Below are 17,777 nucleotides of genomic sequence, written 5' to 3'. Positions count from 1 at the left end.
CCGCCAGCCAGCAGAACCCCCAGCCCACGCTAACGGGGGGCACGGTCGTGCAAACGCCTCCTCCGCCAGCAGAACCCCCAGCCCACGCTAACGGGGGCACGGTCGTGCAAACGCCTCCTCCGCCCGCAGAACCCCCAGCCCACGCTAACGGGGGCACGCTCGTGCAAACGCCTCCTCCGCCCGCCAGCAGAACCCCCAGCCCACGCTAACGGGGGCACGGTCGTGCAAACGCCTCCTCCGCCAGCAGAACCCCCAGCCCACGCTAACGGGGGCACGGTCGTGCAAACGCCTCCTCCGCCAGCAGAACCCCCAGCCCACGCTAACGGGGGGCACGGTCGTGCAAACGCCTCCTCCGCCCGCCAGCAGAACCCCCAGCCCACGCTAACGGGGGGCACGCTCGTGCAAACGCCTCCTCCGCCCGCCAGCAGAACCCCCAGCCCACGCTAATGGGGGGCACGCTCGTGCAAACGCCTCCTCCGCCCGCCAGCAGAACCCCCAGCCCACGCTAACGGGGGCACGGTCGTGCAAACGCCTCCGCCCGCAGAACCCCCAGCCCACGCTAACGGGGGGCACGGTCGTGCAAACGCCTCTTCCGCCAGCAGAACCCCCAGCCCACGCTAACGGGGGGCAGGGTCGTGCAAACGCCTCCTCCGCCCGCAGAACCCCCAGCCCACGCTAACGGGGGGCACGCTCGTGCAAACGCCTCCTCCGCCCGCCAGCAGAACCCCCAGCCCACGCTAACGGGGGGCACAGTCGTGCAAACGCCTCCTCCGCCCGCAGAACCCCCAGCCCACGCTAACGGGGGCACGGTCGTGCAAACGCCTCCGCCCGCAGAACCCCCAGCCCACGCTAACGGGGGGCACGGTCGTGCAAACGCCTCCTCCGCCCGCCAGCAGAACCCCCAGCCCACGCTAACGGGGGGCAGGGTCGTGCAAACGCCTCCTCCGCCCGCAGAACCCCCAGCCCACGCTAACGGGGGGCACGCTCGTGCAAACGCCTCCTCCGCCAGCAGAACCCCCAGCCCACGCTAACGGGGGCACGGTCGTGCAAACGCCTCCTCCGCCAGCAGAACCCCCAGCCCACGCTAACGGGGGGCACCGTCGTGCAAACGCCTCCTCCGCCCGCCAGCAGAACCCCCAGCCCACGCTAACGGGGGCCACGCTCGTGCAAACGCCTCCTCCGCCAGCAGAACCCCCAGCCCACGCTAACGGGGGGCACCGTCGTGCAAACGCCTCCTCCGCCCGCCAGCAGAACCCCCAGCCCACGCTAACGGGGGCCACGCTCGTGCAAACGCCTCCTCCGCCCGCAGAACCCCCAGCCCACGCTAACGGGGGCACGGTCGTGCAAACGCCTCCTCCGCCCGCAGAACCCCCAGCCCACGCTAACGGGGGGCACGCTCGTGCAAACGCCTCCTCCGCCAGCAGAACCCCCAGCCCACGCTAACGGGGGGCACGGTCGTGCAAACGCCTCCGCCCGCAGAACCCCCAGCCCACGCTAACGGGGGGCACGGTCGGGCAAACGCCTCCTACGCCAGCAGAACCCCCAGCCCACGCTAACGGGGGGCACGCTCGTGCAAACGCCTCCTCCGCCAGCAGAACCCCCAGCCCACGCTAACGGGGGGCAGGGTCGTGCAAACGCCTCCTCCGCCCGCAGAACCCCCAGCCCACGCTAACGGGGGCACGGTCGTGCAAACGCCTCCTCCGCCAGCAGAACCCCCAGCCCACGCTAACGGGGGGCACGGTCGTGCAAACGCCTCCTCCGCCCGCCAGCAGAACCCCCAGCCCACGCTAATGGGGGGCACGGTCGTGCAAACGCCTCCTCCGCCCGCCAGCAGAACCCCCAGCCCACGCTAACGGGGGGCACGGTCGTGCAAACGCCTCCTCCGCCCGCCAGCAGAACCCCCAGCCCACGCTAACGGGGGCACGGTCGTGCAAACGCCTCCTCCGCCAGCAGAACCCCCAGCCCACGCTAACGGGGGGCACGGTCGTGCAAACGCCTCCTCCGCCCGCCAGCAGAACCCCCAGCCCACGCTAATGGGGGGCACGGTCGTGCAAACGCCTCCTCTGCCCGCAGAACCCCCAGCCCACGCTAACGGGGGGCAGGGTCGTGCAAACGCCTCCTCCGCCAGCAGAACCCCCAGCCCACGCTAACGGGGGGCAGGGTCGTGCAAACGCCTCCTCCGCCAGCAGAACCCCCAGTCCACGCTAACGGGGGGCACGGTCGTGCAAACGCCTCCTCCGCCAGCAGAACCCCCAGCCCACGCTAACGGGGGGCAGGGTCGTGCAAACGCCTCCTCCGCCAGCAGAACCCCCAGCCCACGCTAACGGGGGGCACGCTCGTGCAAACGCCTCCTCCGCCCGCCAGCAGAACCCCCAGCCCACGCTAACGGGGGGCACGGTCGTGCAAACGCCTCCTCCGCCAGCAGAACCCCCAGCCCACGCTAACGGGGGGCACGGTCGTGCAAACGCCTCCTCCGCCAGCAGAACCCCCAGTCCACGCTAACGGGGGGCACGGTCGTGCAAACGCCTCCTCCGCCCGCAGAACCCCCAGCCCACGCTAACGGGGGGCAGGGTCGTGCAAACGCCTCCTCCGCCTGCCAGCAGAACCCCCAGCCCACGCTAACGGGGGGCAGGGTCGTGCAAACGCCTCCTCCGCCAGCAGAACCCCCAGCCCACGCTAACGGGGGGCAGGGTCGTGCAAACGCCTCCTCCGCCAGCAGAACCCCCAGCCCACGCTAACGGGGGGCACGCTCGTGCAAACGCCTCCTCCGCCCGCCAGCAGAACCCCCAGCCCACGCTAACGGGGGGCACGGTCGTGCAAACGCCTCCTCCGCCAGCAGAACCCCCAGCCCACGCTAACGGGGGCACGCTCGTGCAAACGCCTCCTCCGACCACCAGCAGAACCCCCAGCCCACGCTAACGGGGGCACGCTCGTGCAAACGCCTCCTCCGCCCGCCAGCAGAACCCCCAGCCCACGCTAACGGGGGCACGGTCGTGCAAACGCCTCCTCCCCCCGCCAGCAGAACCCCCAGCCCACGCTAACGGGGGGCAGGGTCGTGCAAACGCCTCCTCCGCCCACCAGCAGAACCCCCAGCCCACGCTAACGGGGGCACGGTCGTGCAAACGCCTCCTCCCCCCGCCAGCAGAACCCCCAGCCCACGCTAACGGGGGGCAGGGTCGTGCAAACGCCTCCTCCGCCCACCAGCAGAACCCCCAGCCCACGCTAACGGGGGGCTGGGTCGTGCAAACGCCTCCTCCGCCCGCCAGCAGAACCCCCAGCCCACGCTAACGGGGGCACGGTCGTGCAAACGCCTCCTCCGCCTGCCAGCAGAACCCCCAGCCCACGCTAACGGGGGGCTGGGTCGTGCAAACGCCTCCTCCCCCCGCCAGCAGAACCCCCAGCCCACGCTAACGGGGGGCAGGGTCGTGCAAACGCCTCCTCCTCCGCCAGCAGAACCCCCAGCCCACGCTAACGGGGGCACGGAGCAGCCGTCTCAGAGGTGCTGGGAGCAGCCCGGACTGGCCATGCAGGAGTCCCACGAGGCTGTAGATGCCCCGCTCCTTGGCCCCCCAAGCTCGGACTCTCTCGTCTCCGGCCTGGGCTCTGCTCCTCAGACCTGCTGTCGGGGAAGGGGCAGCCACTGCCCCACGGAGGCCACTTTCTACCAACAGCAGCTGAGATATTTTGGTGGCGTCAGGAGCAGCCACTGAAGCCTCCTCCCCCCAACACTTTGCCCAGGCCAGAAGCACGTGGAGCAGCCTGGGACTGCAGCCTTCAGGCTCCTGCAGGGCTGCTGGCTGGGAGCTGCCTAGGTAAGCGCCTCCCAGCCAGAGCCTGCCTCTGGCACCCCCCCACTACCTGCCCAGGCCACCACCCAAACCCTCGGCACCCCTTTCCCCCAGGTCACAACCCACCCCCCGACCCTGCCCCCCCTCCTAGAGCCCCTCCCTCAGGCCAGAATCCTCTCCGGCACCCAGACCCCCTCCTGGACTCTGCACCCCAAGCCTCTGCCCCAGATCACACCCCCCCCTTCACCCAAACTCCCTTTCGGACTCCACGCCCCCTTCCGCACCCCAGAATCTTGGAGTGGTCCCCCCATTCAAAATTATTCCCACCCCTGGTCTAGGCCTCCACTTGGATGCCCTGCAGACGTGGCTCTCGTGTACAAAGCCCGGATGCTGCGAACATCTCGGGTGGCCAGGAAACGCCGTCCCCTCCTGGTGGACAAGGACCTGGCCTCAGGCCGGGGTCCCCTCGCAGACGGACTCCCCGGCGATACGGTCACCCCAAGGGCTGCTTGGTGCCCCGCGGCAAAGGGCTCGCTACCCCTCACCCCGACTGCCTCTCCACACAGCTGTCGTGACCCTCCTCTGTCAGTGCCAGGAAGGGCTCCAGGGAGAGCCGGCCATTCACTGCGCGCTGAGCGCTCGGTCTCGCCGCCACCGAAGGAACGAAGGGCACTTGCCGGCACGGTGCTGTACAGTCGGTAACCAGAGGGACGCCCAGATAACACAGAGGTCCACTTGCTCCCGGCGGCTAGCATGACTGGAGCGCGACGACGTCAAACAAGGGACGGTTCAGTGGCATCGGAGCGAAACCCGAGGCGCAAACGGCCACGAGGCCGGGCCGGCCGGGCGGAGGAGCGAACGGACAGTAAGCGCGGTGGGTGTCAGGAGAAGCCAGACGAGCTGGTGGTTTTCCCACCCCGAGGGAGCAAAGGGCAGTGTTCGCCGCGGTCCGTGAAGGCCGGCTCCTCGGAAGTGGCCTTCGACAAAGATTGTAACCGAGGACCCGTCCCTCCCCAGAAAGCTTGTTAAACTGGTTTCGTTTTGACCAGTTTGGGTCTCTCTTCTCTCTGCTTCTCCCGCTCAGCTCTCTGGCCTTTGCCAACAAACTCGTCTCAGTTCTGCCTGCTCATCTAGTCGAGGGATGCGGGCACCGCCAGCTGAGCTGGTGAGGAATCTGCCTCTTTGGAGACAGTGGAGGTGGCATTCCCGTGGGCTGGATGTCGCGCGGGGGGCTTGTCTGGGGAACGCGGGCACCGACATACCCCAGGGGTGGCCCCCCAAGGCCGTGCCTGGACTGGCAGAACCCGAAGGGCTTGCTTGGCTGGTGGCAGACGGGAGTGGCGGGCAGCTGCCGCACGGTTTAGCACCAATGAATTCCAACCGGGCTAAGGCAGAGCGGGAACAGGGACAACCTGCAGAACCAGCTGGGCACAAAGCCTGCAGCGGCTCGGAACGCCGGGTCCCACGGAACAGCCTGTGCGCCTGGGTTCCTACAGAATAGTCACTCGACGCCAAGGTGTGGGGCCTGGGGATCTAACAGAGCCTGCTCTGGGATGATGATCACGGTTGATGCGTTTGCCCCTCTACCCACGTGGCGCTCACCACAGGAAGGGAAAGGCAGGTGTGACGGCGCGTTGGGGGTCCCCCGTCTCCTGCACCCCGAAATGGCACAAACAGACTGCACCAGCCGGTGGAATAGAGGAAGTTTATTGCCTCTCCAGGATACAGCACAGCACAGATGGAATCTGGTCACAGAGCTGGGCTAGGATGCCTCAGGCCCCCTTGAGATGGGGGAGACTGGGCCCCTAAACTCCAGCCCCTTCCCTAGGCTGTCTCCTCCATGCTCCCAGACAGAAACTAACTAACCCTCTTCCAGCCCTGCCCCCCAGCCAGGGCAGCATCCACCTTCCTTTGTTCCTCTCCATGGGGGGTGTCTGGCCACTGGTTTGCATAGTGACTCATCCTGTTTTGCTAGGTCGTGGTACCCACGGCAGCCAGTGGGGGTTACCCCAGAGCCAGCAGCATAGAAACCAGCCAGGTACCCCCACTACGTCACAGCAGGTCAGTGGAGGAGACGGAACTTTCTCGCGGGCTGGCTGGGCCGAGGCAGGGAAACGAACGAAGGGCCCTCGCTACCCTCCACACTTCTCCAGGTCTCTTCCCTCCACACAGAGCAATGCACATATCAAAGGAGACATGCAAAGTGCTCCCCGTAGGCAGGAACAATCCGTGTCACACACGCAGAACGGGAAGCAGCTGTCTAGGAAGGATACGGCAGAAAGGGATCTAGGGCTCCGAGTGGACCACAGGCTAAATATGAGTCAGCAGTGTGATGCTGCTGCAAAGAAAGCCAACATGATTCTGGGAGGCATGAACAGGAGTGTTGTGAGCAAGACACGAGGAGTCGTTCTTCCGCTCTGCTCTGCGCTGATTAGGCCTCAGCTGGAGTCGTGTGTCCAGTCCTGGGCACCACATCTCAAGAAAGATGTGGAGAAACTGGAGAAGGCCCAGCAAAGAGCAACTCAAATGACGAAAGGTCTAGAAAATGCGAGCTAGGAGGGAAGACTGAAAGAATTGGGCTTGTTTAGTTTGGAAGGAGAAGACAGAGGGGGCATGAGAGCAGCTTTCAAGTACCAAAAAGGGTGTCACAAGGAGGAGGAAGAAAATTGTTCCCCTTGGCCTCTGAGGACAGGACAAGAAGCAATGGGCTTAAACTGCAGCAAGGGAGGTTTAGGACAGTTGGAAAAACTTCCTGCCTGTCAGTGATGAAACACTGGAATCAATTGCCCAGGGGGGTTGTGGAATCTCCATCGCTGGGGCTACTGAAGAGCAGGTGGGACAGACACCTGCCAGGGATGGGCTAGCCGGTGCTTGGTCCTGCCGTGAGGGTGGAGACTGGACTCAGTGACTCTCGAGGTCCCTTCCAGTCCTGGGGTTCTATGAAAGCAAGAGCCTAGTGCCACAAAACACGCCGTGACTCACACAGCTCCCCGGGGAGCGAGGAGAGGCGAGCGTGAGCCATGTGTAATTCACGTCAGTCTCTTGCCGTAACGCACGCCGATAGTATGGTGATGAGGCTGGTACGAGAACCTTCCGAGCTCCGCTCCTCTCTCAAGATAGCTCAGTCGTGACTCTAGCCACCAGCTCAGCCGCAGCGAATTACTGCGGAAACAAGAGCCCACAACTTCCTGCCTTCCTCTCCCCCGTCACGAGGGGGGGGCTTCCGTTGCTAGGGCAGACCTCTGCCCGCCACCCCTTTGCTCGTGAGCGCCCCGCTCTCCGGCACCTCTCCTCAGCCACCAGCCCGTCGCAGGCCAGGCAGGGTTTGGAGGAGATGCGGCCACGCCAGCGAGTCCCACGGCGAAGCAGAGCAAACTGTGTACGGCCAGCTGCGCTCCGCGGCCTCCAGGCCTCGTCAGGCCCAGCACTGAAGAGAATCCGGCCGGCCCTTCCCCATTTGCTCGCTTGTGTCCTTCCACACCACAAGGGCACTGCTGCCGTCACCTTCCGCCCAGAGGAGCCCGACTCAGCAGCAGCTCTGACCTGACTGCCGAGCCCCGGATGCCCGCAGCGCAGAGTCCAGATGGGCCCGGCATCTGCGAAGCCTTGGGCCACTGCCAGCTGCCCCCGCGTCAGGCCTGCTCTGCAGGCACAGCACTGGGCAGCGCCTCAGAAACAGCCGGCTGACAGGGTGTGGGGAAGGCTAGCTCAGTGGTTTGAGCATCGGCCTGCTAAACCCAGAGTTAGGAGTTCAATCCTTGAGGAGGCCATTTAGGGATATGGGGCAGAATTGGTCAGGGATGGTCCTGCTGTGAAGGTTGGCGCTGGACTCAATGACCTTTCAAGGTCCCTTCCAGCTCTAGGAGACAGGCAGCTCCAGTCACGTAACCCTGAGCTGCCAGAGGCAGCAATGAAACTATTTGGCCCTCCCGGGGTCTCAAGCACAGCAGCCGCCAGGATACTGTGAAACCGAGGTGCTTTCAGACCCTCTGGGTCATGGCTCCGGCTCTCCAGCTGAGGAGAGGGGTGTCTAAAGAGCTTCCTAGAAACACGCCAGGCTGTTCCTTTCTGTGGCGCACAGCCCCTCTGCCCGAAACAGTCGGCCAGCACCTGTGAGGGGCGGCGGTAGGAGGAACAACACCCCAGGAAGAGGCAACAGGCCAGAGCTCCTCGTCCTCACAGGAGTTCCAATGCCTGACTCCTTTTGGGGTCTAAATGCTTTGGAGGGTTTGGCTCCCAATGTGGAAAAGCATGCCCAGCGGTTCGGCCACCACCCCCTCACATCGTCCAATCAGAGCAGGCAGGACCCTTGATTGACGGCTACGTCCCTTTTCCGTAAAAGGGACGTGACTTAGACGTATCGCGATTGCCAATGAAGCGGGGGGGGGGGGGGGGGGGGATTTAAATCTTCTCCTCTTCGTTAGCAATTGCGATACGTCTAATTCACATCCCTCTCACGGAAAGGGACCCGCACCCCTTTTCAGCAAGCCCCACCGAGGGCTCAGGGCTGCAGCAGTGAGAGCTCTCGCCACGCCCTGAGTCGCCCGGCCAGCGGGGAGGAGACCCCGTCCCAGCACCGACCGAGCTGTCGCAGCCGGGAAACAGGGCCCCCTCCCTGTCCCCAGCAGGGGATCACCTTGCCCCTGCCCCACCTTGAGCCCCCCCGTGCATCCTTCTGAACCCAGTCTGCACCCCCACCAGCCCCCCAACCCTCAGCCCAGAGCCTGCACCCCAACCCCCAGCCCAGAGCTTCTTCCCTTCCCTGCACTGCAGCCCATGGCCTGCACCCCCACCTGCACCCCAGCCCAGAGCCTCTTCCCTTTCCTGCACCCCCACCTGCACCCCAGCCCAGAGCCTCTTCCCTTTCCTGCACCCCCACCTGCACCCCAGCCCAGAGCCTCTTCCCTTTCCTGCACCCCCACCTGCACCCCAACCCCCAGCCCAGAGCCTCTTCCCTTTCCTGCACCCCCACCTGCACCCCAGCCCAGAGCCTCTTCCCTTTCCTGCACCCTCACCTGCACCCCAACCACCAGCCCAGAGCCTCTTCCCTTTCCTGCACCCCCACCTGCACCCCAGCCCAGAGCCTCTTCCCTTTCCTGCACCCCCACCTACACCCCAACCCCCAGCCCAAAGCCTCTTCCTTTTCCTGCACCCCCACCTGCACCCCAGCCCCCAGCCCAGAGCCTCTTCCCTTTCCTGCACCCCCACCTGCACCCCAGTCCCCAGCCCAGAGCCTCTTCCCTTTCCTGCACCCCCACCTGCACCCCAGCCCCCAGCCCAGAGCCTCTTCCCTTTCCTGCACCCCCACCTGCACCCCCACCCCCAGCCCAGAGCCTCTTCCCTTTCCTGCACCCTCACCTGCACCCCAACCCCCAGCCCAGAGCCTCTTCCCTTTCCTGCACCCTCACCTGCACCCCAACCCCCAGCCCAGAGCCTCTTCCCTTTCCTGCACCCCCACCTGCACCCCAGCCCCCAGCCCAGAGCCTCTTCCCTTTCCTGCACCCCCACCTGCACCCCAGCCCCCAGCCCAGAGCCTCTTCCCTTTCCTGCACCCCCACCTGCACCCCAACCCCCAGCCCAGAGCCTCTTCCCTTTCCTGCACCCCCACCTGCACCCCAACCCCCAGCCCAGAGCCTCTTCCCTTTCCTGCACCCTCACCTGCACCCCAGCCCAGAGCCTCTTCCCTTTCCTGCACCCCCACCTGCACCCCAGCCCAGAGCCTCTTCCCTTTCCTGCACCCCCACCTGCACCCCAGCCCCCAGCCCAGAGCCTCTTCCCTTTCCTGCACCCCCACCTGCACCCCAACCCCCAGCCCAGAGCCTCTTCCCTTTCCTGCACCCCCACCTGCACCCCAACCCCCAGCCCAGGGCCTCTTCTCTTTCCTGCACCCCAGCCCATAACCCGCACCCCAACCCCCAGCCCAGAGCCTCTTCCCTTTCCTGCACCCCCACCTGCACCCCAGCCCAGAGCCTCTTCCCTTTCCTGCACCCCCACCTGCACCCCAGCCCCCAGCCCAGAGCCTCTTCCCTTTCCTGCACCCCCACCTGCACCCCAGCCCCCAGCCCAGAGCCTCTTCCCTTTCCTGCACCCCCACCTGCACCCCAACCTCCAGCCCAGGGCCTCTTCTCTTTCCTGCACCCCAGCCCATAGCCTGCACCCCAACCCCCAGCCCAGAGCCTCTTCCCTTTCCTGCCTCCAACCCCCAGGCTAGAGTCCTTCTGAAGCTCCCCACTCCTGCACCCCAAACCTCTCATCCTCAGCCTCACCCCAGACCCCACATCCCCAGCTGGAGCCCACACACGCCTGCACCCCAACCCTCTGCCCCAGCCCTGACCCCCCCTCCCCACACACGCTCAGAACCCTTTGGCCCCACCCCATGACGTCTGTCATGTGCACCAGCGGGAAGGAGATCCATCCCCTCTGCACCGGGGCCCTGCTCAGGGGAGACTCCAGGCCCCTGGCGCAGGACGCGCCGTGCCCGCAGGAGCACGCTGGCGCCGGAGAGGTTCCGTGCGCCCAGAGCGGGCTGGTCCTGGGCCGGCGCTGGGCAGGGGTCGGACGTGACTCCCGAGGTCTCCGCCAGCCCGGGGCTCTGGGGTCCGTGCTGACCGCGCTGGGGCTGACGGCCGGGGGATGGAGAGCCCCGGAGAGCCCGACTCTCCCGCGAGAGGGACAGGCCCAGCGCTGCTCCGGCCGGGAGAGGGGAGCCAGGAAACGATCTTTGCCTCCAGGAATTCAGGGCAGGCGGCGACCCCGCCAGCTGCAGCGGCCCCGCACCCCGGGAGTCCCAGGCCCAGGACTGGCCCCTGAGCCAACACAAGGCCCTTGGCTCAGCTGGCTTGGCAGAGCCGGTCTGCAGACGCTGCCTTCTGGTCTGGGGCCCGGCGGGAAGGGGCCAAGGGCACCAACAGCGCCCGGGCAAAGGCCCCCGCACGCAGCCCGGCTCTGGCAAGGCCGGCGCTCCCCCCCCGCAGCTTGGAAAGACAACTGCCCCCCCCCCCCCCGTCGCGGCTGCCCAAGGGCTCCTACCGCCAGGCCCCACATCCTCCCTGAAAGATGACCCCCGAGATGTGGGGGGTATTCGCAGCCAGCCCACCCCCCGCGCCGGCCGACCCCCGAGATGTGGGGGGGTATTCGCAGCCAGCCCGCCCGCCCCCCACGCCGGCCGACCCCCGAGATGTGGGGGGTATTTGCAGCCAGCCCGCCCGCCCCCCACGCCGGCCGACCCCCGATATGTGGGGGGGCATTCGCAGCCAGCCCGCCCACCCCCCGCGCCGGCCGACCCCCGAGATGTGGGGGGGCATTCGCAGCCAGCCCGCCCACCCCCCGCGCCGGCCGACCCCCGAGATGTGGGGGGTATTCGCAGCCAGCCCACCCCCCGCGCCGGCCGACCCCCGAGATGTGGGGGGGCATTCGCAGCCAGCCCACCCCCCGCGCCGGCCGACCCCCGAGATGTGGGGGGGCATTCGCAGCCAGCCCACCCCCTGCGCCGGCCGACCCCCGAGATGTGGGGGAGCATTCGCAGCCAGCCCGCCCCCCGCGCCGGCCGACCCCCGAGATGTGGGGGAGCATTCGCAGCCAGCCTACCCCCCGCGCCGGCCGACCCCCGAGATGTGGGGGGGTATTCGCAGCCAGCCCACCCCCCGCGCCGGCCGACCCCCGAGATGTGGGGGGGCATTCGCAGCCAGCCCACCCCCCGCGCCGGCCGACCCCCGAGATGTGGGGGGGCATTCGCAGCCAGCCCGCCCCCCGCGCCGGCCGACCCCCGAGATGTGGGGGGGCATTCGCAGCCAGCCCGCCCCCCGCGCCGGCCGACCCCCGAGATGTGGGGGGGCATTCGCAGCCCGGCCGACCCCCGAGATGTGGGGGGGCATTCGCAGCCCGGCCGACCCCCGAGATGTGGGGGGGCATTCGCAGCCAGCCCAGCGTGATGCTGCCTGGCTTTCTGAGCCAGACAGCCACACCCGGAGCGTTCTCCACGTCAGCCCCTCAGCCTCCTGCCTACTAGGCCCTCTAGGGGCCGCGGGCCCCCCATGAACCGCGGGGCGGATGGAGAACATTAGCAGGAGAGGGTCCCGGGGGGCTCGGTTTGCACCTGCAGCCACATGCCCTGGCTTCAGGGGCCCCTCTCGGGCACCCCCAGAGCTTCCGGGCAGGCAGCGCCCAGTTCGGCCACAGCCGGTCCCAGCGGCTCCCAGCATTGGAGCCCGGCTACTTAAACCCACGTCTTTCCCAGGCCAGCGGCCCACACGACTCCCAGCGGCTCAGGCCGGAGCGTCCAGCCAAGCAGCCTCGGCCTGCCTGGGAGCCAGCCACATTGGCGGGAGCCGTGCGGATTCCTAGAGAGCTCTGCTCCCGCGCCCGGTCACGTCCCGGCGCCAAGGGGCCTGGCCCAGGGCGGGAGGCCCCGGGAAAGGGGCTGCCCTCCCCTGGGAGCTGGGGAAGAGAACACGGGGGGGGCCAACCCCTCCACACTGGGCTTGGAGGGGGGGTTCGGGGGGGGGGCGGAGACTGGGCTGAGAGCTTCTCCTCCACCCGCCCCGCTGCCCTTCGCCGCTCCGGTGTCAGGACGGCGAGAAGAGGCGGAAACCACAACCCGGCAGCGTCCCTCCCGGCCCCCTCTCCTCCCCCAGCGCAGAGGGCCAGTGCCCCCAGGCCGGCTCTCCCGCGCACAGACCCCGGTCCCCGGGCGGCAGGTTTGCTCCCCACTCCCAGGCGAGGGCCCAGGCAGCAGCCCTGCCTGAGGCTCCCCAGCAGCCACGTTCTGAGACCCGCCCGGCGCGGTGCATCCAGAGTCGCCCGGCCACACCCGGCTCCCCTCTGCCTGGCACAGAGAGGAACCCGGCCCCACGGGCCTGCGCCCAGCCGCTCCCCAACCGGCTCCCTACCCAGCCCCGAGGGGCCCGGCGCCCCCCTTGCCTCTGCCCCCGGCTGCTTGGCACGGCCCCCGGACAGGCAGAGGGTCCCCCCGACACGCCGCTCAGCGAAAGGGGGAGAGACGGCCGCCTGACTCCCTACTACACTCCCCCTCGGTCCTAATGGATCCATCCTCCCAGCCTCCCTGGCAGGCAGGCCACTCACCCCACTGCACAGATGGGAAACTGAGGCAGGGCGCCTCTCTCTGCCATGCCCAGGTCAGACTGGGAGTGGTGGTGCAGCAAGGACGTGAACCCGGGTCCTAGGTCACGCCTTCTCCACCAGCCGCTCTGCTCCACTTCCTCCCGGGAGCCAGGCGCAGAGGGGCGCAGCGAGGGCCGGCGGCCGGCGACTGCGTGTGCAAGGAGGGCCGCCAACCCGCGAGCGCCGGGCTCCGGACGCTGCTTCCAGCCACTTGGCCGCAGCGGGCGTCCCCAGCCCCAGCCAGGCCCGGGGGGCAGCCAGGCCCGGGGGGCAGCCCCTGGACTGATTCCCACCCCGGCGGGCTGGGAAGACTCAGCTGGGGTCCCACACCCCGGTCCCCTTCCCTTCTGGTGGGTTCGCCCCCGAAGTTACCCGGCGGCCAGCTCTTCACAGCTCCGCAGACAGACCGGGTCAGGGCATGCTGGCTGGAGCAGCGAGCAGGCCTCCGCGGCAGCGTAACCAGCGCCCTACGCAGTGCTAGGGGGCCCGGGGCACGGGTGGGGCAGTCTCCCAGGGGCCCTGGCCACTGGTGGGTCTCAAAAAACCCAACGGGCACTGCACCAAGGCCTCTTTAGTCGGAGTAACCAGCTGCACTGCACACGCGGCCACAGCTCGCCCGCTGCGTGCGGTGAAACGCCAGCCCTGCTCCGCCCCAGAGGCGGCTGCATTTCAGCAGTGGGAAGGGGTCCCCAAAGGTGGAGCGCCTTGGGATCTGGCAGGCAGTGCTACGCTCCCGCAGGCCCAGCCCCCAGCGACAAGGAAAAGGCTCTGGGCTGGGATAAGAGACTTGAGCCAGTTCCTGCCTCTGCCACTGACTCCCTGCATGGCCTTGAGCCGGTCACTTCATCTCCCTGGCGCAGCGCGGCACGCACAAGAGGCAGCGGACACACCCCTTGTCTGCACTGGCAGCCCCTGCCACGGGCGGGCGCGGCAGAGCCCAGCACAGCGGGGCCCCTGGACACGCGGGCAGCACTTCGCTGCCCTTCCCCAGGCGATGGGGCCGCGCTGAGCTCAGGGGAACAGGGCCTAGAATCCGCCCGGCCCAGTGCGAGGGGGAGCCCAGTGTGAGTCAGCAGACCATGGTGGAGAGTATCGCACTGTGCGTCTCTCACGCCTCCGGGGGGGGCGGCCTTGGAAGGGGAGAAGTTGGCCAATGCCATGAGCCAGCGTCCCCTCCCCTGCAGGGTCCTCGTGAGTCATCACCTGCGACCACTGCCCCGCACAGCCCCGCCCTGCCCAGGGCAGCGTCCCACGGCCTGGCCGGGCAGGGCTGAAATGGGGCCCAGCAGGCTCCTCTCCCCTGGAAAGGGGTGGCCAGGACGGAGCTGGGGGGAGGGCAGAACATGTATGCAGCAGAGCACACGGCAAGCTAGTAACTACCAGCCCCATCTCCAGGGGGGCAGGGACCCCCCAGCTCTCTCCCCATCCATAAGCCCCCCCACTACGTGAGGGGATGGAACCCCCCCTTCCGCCCCACACAAATGCGGGCTCAGCACTTCCATGGGAGGCCCCCCGGATTCCACGCGCCCCACGAGGAGACGGGTCCTGGCCGGAGACAGCGGCAGAGCCTCCGTTCCACCCTGCCTACGGCTGCCTCCCCTCCCCGGGTCCCTCCCCGCGGGGGCAGTGCCGGGCCGTGCGAGCAGCCAGCGGCTGGTGAGGGGGGTTTCTCTTTCACCCAGGGAGCCTTGGGGGTCTCAACACCCAGGGGCCACAGCAGCCCGAGGGTCTCCCCAACCCTCCCCCCAAAGCGCCAAGCGGCAGAGGCGCACAAAGGCAGGGGCTCCGGCAGCCCACCGCCGGGAGAGAGCCCACGGCCGGGCCGCCCGCTGGGACAGCGCTCCCGAAAGCGGAGGGGAGCAGCCGTGGGCGGCGCGGAAGGTTCCCGGGCCCCTTGCTCAAAACGGGCCACGTGGGCCCCAGCCCGAGGCCGGGGCAAGGAGTGAAATTCAGGCTGGGCACACAGAGGCCAGATAGCTGCCCCCCCCCCGGCTCTCCAATGCCGGCGTCTCGCCCCCCGGGCGCTGGGGCACAAGCAAAAGGCAAGGGACTGCCAGGCCCCTGGCAGGGCACGGGAAAGCCGTTTGGCAGAGACAGCGGGATCCGGGACCGGGCACACGGCAGCTGGCGGCCCAGCACAAGGGGACTGAGACCAAGCCCCCCTCCCCCCGCACTGCCTGCTGGGGCGAGGTGCTGCCCGCGCCCTCGGTGGATCGCCCCGGCGGAGTGCGGCGCCGCACCACGCGCAGGCAGCCGGGACCCAAAATGCCACCGGGTTCCCCGGCTCCCGTGGAAGCGGCAGCTGCCCTAGGGGGGCGCGGGAAGCCCAGCCCAGAGTCCCGCCCGGTGGCTGGGTCAGTCTCGGCAGCCCCGGCGCCCGGCTCCCCGGCGCAGGGGCTGGCATGTGGCCCGGCACGAACGCAGAAGCCAAGTTCAACTTTCCAAGCCAGGGCCGGCACCGGGCTCGTGGATTCCCGTCTGCGGCCCTGCCCGGAGCCCGCTTTCCCCGAACAGCCCGTCAGCGGGCACGAGCCGCTGGGCACTCACCCTGGTTCGCTGCAGCCATCTGTCCCCCGCGCGGCGACACCTCACAGGAGCGGGCAGGGCGCCATCCTCGGCGGCCGCTTCTGGGGAAGGGAGGGGCAGAGTTAGGGGGCGGCAGGTGAGCAGAGGCAGAGCCAGCGAGCTCCCCACGGATCGGATCGGATCGCTGGCTGCGGGAAGGGCTTGTACTGAAGCACTGCGCCCGATCAGTGCCCGGGAAGGCTTCTCCTGGGTCCTAGAGCCTGACGGGGCAAGGCAGGCAGGAAACCCAGCTCCGGCTGCGGGGACAGGAGCAGAATGTGCCCTGGAAAAGCCAGTCTCCCAGCTGGGCCTTTGTCCCTGGGAGGTCCTGGTCCCGCACCCGTCCCCACAGACCCGTCCCCACCCCAGGGGTTAACGCTTCGCTCGCCCGGAGAGATTCCCTGCAGCGTGGCGGACTTAGAAGCTCCTCCACGTAGCAGTCGGATAAACTGCCGCCTTCGGCGCGGGAGCTGTGATCCTCGGGGCACGCTGGGCTTGCTCGGGCACTCGGCACCTCAGCGCTCAGCCCCGGCTCTGCCACCGACTCCCCCGGTGCCCCCCACGGAGTCACTTAACCTCTGGGTCTCAGATCCCAGGAACACCCTTCCCTTCTCCCACCCTTTGTCTCGTCTGCTTCAAGTTTTGGGGCAGGGGCTGCCTCTTCCTCTGCCTCTCCCTGACGCCCTGCGCCGGGGGGCCCTGATCTTAGCCGAGTCCTGGCGGTGACCGCAGGGCACATTGCAAACCGGCCGTGTGCCATAAAGGCAGAAGCGCCGCCTCGTTTGCTTTGAAAAGAAAGGGCAGCAGGAAGGTCCGGCGCAGCAGGCAGCTGGGAGACAGAAGACTTATTCCCAGCCGCAGGCTTGCCGGGCAACCCTGAGCAAAAAGCTCCGTGCCTCAGTTTCCCCATCCGTGCCTTGGGGACGATGCAGAGAGCCCTGACTCCCAAAACACCAGGCTGTAGGGCTAAGCGCTGCGAAGCAAGCCCCGAGCTACGCTACCGAAGCAGAGGAGAGCGAGACGCCAGAGGCAGCCGGTGAGAGTCCCAAGTGTCCTGGCGCAGATGTACCCCCGGAGATGCTGTCAAACCCCAGCCATGAAACAGCCCGTTTCCCTATCGCTTGTCCCCCCGCAGCCAGCGAGCGGTTCATTAACACTCTGAACGTTACAACGCTTCTCAGAGTCACCGCCCAGCACAGAGCGTCCTCCTCCCAGCACACGCTGCGGCTGGAAGCTGTTTGCAGACACGTCAGAGATAAAAATAGGGCTTTGCCTCCGTGCTCGTCAGATCTCCCGGCTCCCCGCTCTGCCCCGCGGATGCTGCAGCCCGTCTGTGCCCTCGCGCCGGACAAAGCACGAGACCCCGGGCAGAGCCACCACCGGCCTGGCCCTATTCCCACAACACCCGCCCTCGGCCCACCGGCCGCACGAGACCCCGGGCAGAGCCACCGCCGGCCTGGCCCTATTCCCACAACACCTGCCCTCGGGCACAAGCCAAGGCCGAGCCCGGCCTGCCCAGGGCTAAGGAGGGGGGTGGTGCTGTCCTGGTCCCTGCCAGCCCCCAGTGCAGAAGAGGCACCGTCGCAGCCACACGGAGCAGCCTCGTGCTCCGCGAGATGGACAGGAGGGACCTAGGCCTGCTCGGGGCGTCCAGCGCTCCAGCTGGGAGCACAGTACAGCAGCCCCCCGCCCTGAGACAGACCCTCTCCAGGACGCAGCGGTGCCCGGCCATGGGCGACATGGACAGCAAAGGGGATTCTCTGGACACCCCCCAGGCCCCCTTCTGCCCAGTGGAGAGGTCACCAGCACGGCACACTCCTGGCCTGGCCGAGGCAGAGATCAGAGGGGTAACAACGAGCAGCCAGCGACAACCCGCTCCCAAAGCGCGGCGAACTTCCCCAGGGCTCAGCGCGTCCCGAGAACGAGCCGCCCGGACCCCCGGCCACGCGCCCGGGAGTCCAGCCGCCGCTGGGCGTCCACCACCCGCCACACCTCGGCCCCAGGCCACCCACCTCCCGGCCCGCGCTGCCCCAGCTCTGAGCGGACGCGCAGGGAGAAGGGGAGCGCGCCGGCGAGGGTAAAACCAACAGGGACATCACGGCATCTGCGGCAAAGGCAAAACAAACCTCCCGCACTGCCCGCTATTCTGCTCTGCGAGCTGCCTCGGCCGCCCCGCCAGGAGCCCCGTGCCCGCCCCGCCAGCAGCCCCGCGCCCGCCCGCGGGCTGGGAAGCGCTGTTGCGCACCCCCGCCCGGGCCTGGCTCCATCCTTCGTAATGAAGCGGAGGCAAATACACGAGCCCCC

General features: G+C 68.0%; 1 protein-coding gene across 3 annotated transcripts in view; it reads right to left on the bottom strand.

The window, feature by feature from the left end:
- Positions 1-17,777, bottom strand: part of ADISSP (adipose secreted signaling protein) — a 102,571-nt gene that overhangs the window by 52,348 nt on the left and 32,446 nt on the right. Inside the window, exons 1-2 of one of the 3 annotated variants that reach the window (XM_089777717.1) lie at positions 16,593-16,662; positions 15,456-15,536 (exon numbers count right to left, since the gene is read on the bottom strand). In XM_089777717.1, coding sequence (XP_089633843.1) covers positions 15,456-15,474 — 19 coding nt within the window. In that variant the 5' untranslated portion in view covers positions 15,475-15,536; positions 16,593-16,662. Of the gene's footprint in view, positions 1-15,455; positions 15,537-16,474; positions 16,495-16,592; positions 16,663-17,777 lie in introns of those variants that run through there. The other 2 variants (XM_075931090.2, XM_075931082.2) reach the window with 2 other exon arrangements.

This window comes from Pelodiscus sinensis, chromosome 4 (genome assembly GCF_052426305.1).
Source record: "Pelodiscus sinensis isolate ZL-2025 chromosome 4, ASM5242630v1, whole genome shotgun sequence".
Lineage (NCBI taxonomy): Eukaryota > Metazoa > Chordata > Testudines > Trionychidae > Pelodiscus > Pelodiscus sinensis.
Note: the sequence above shows the minus strand (reverse complement) of the source record. Positions and strands in the feature narration are given on the sequence as shown.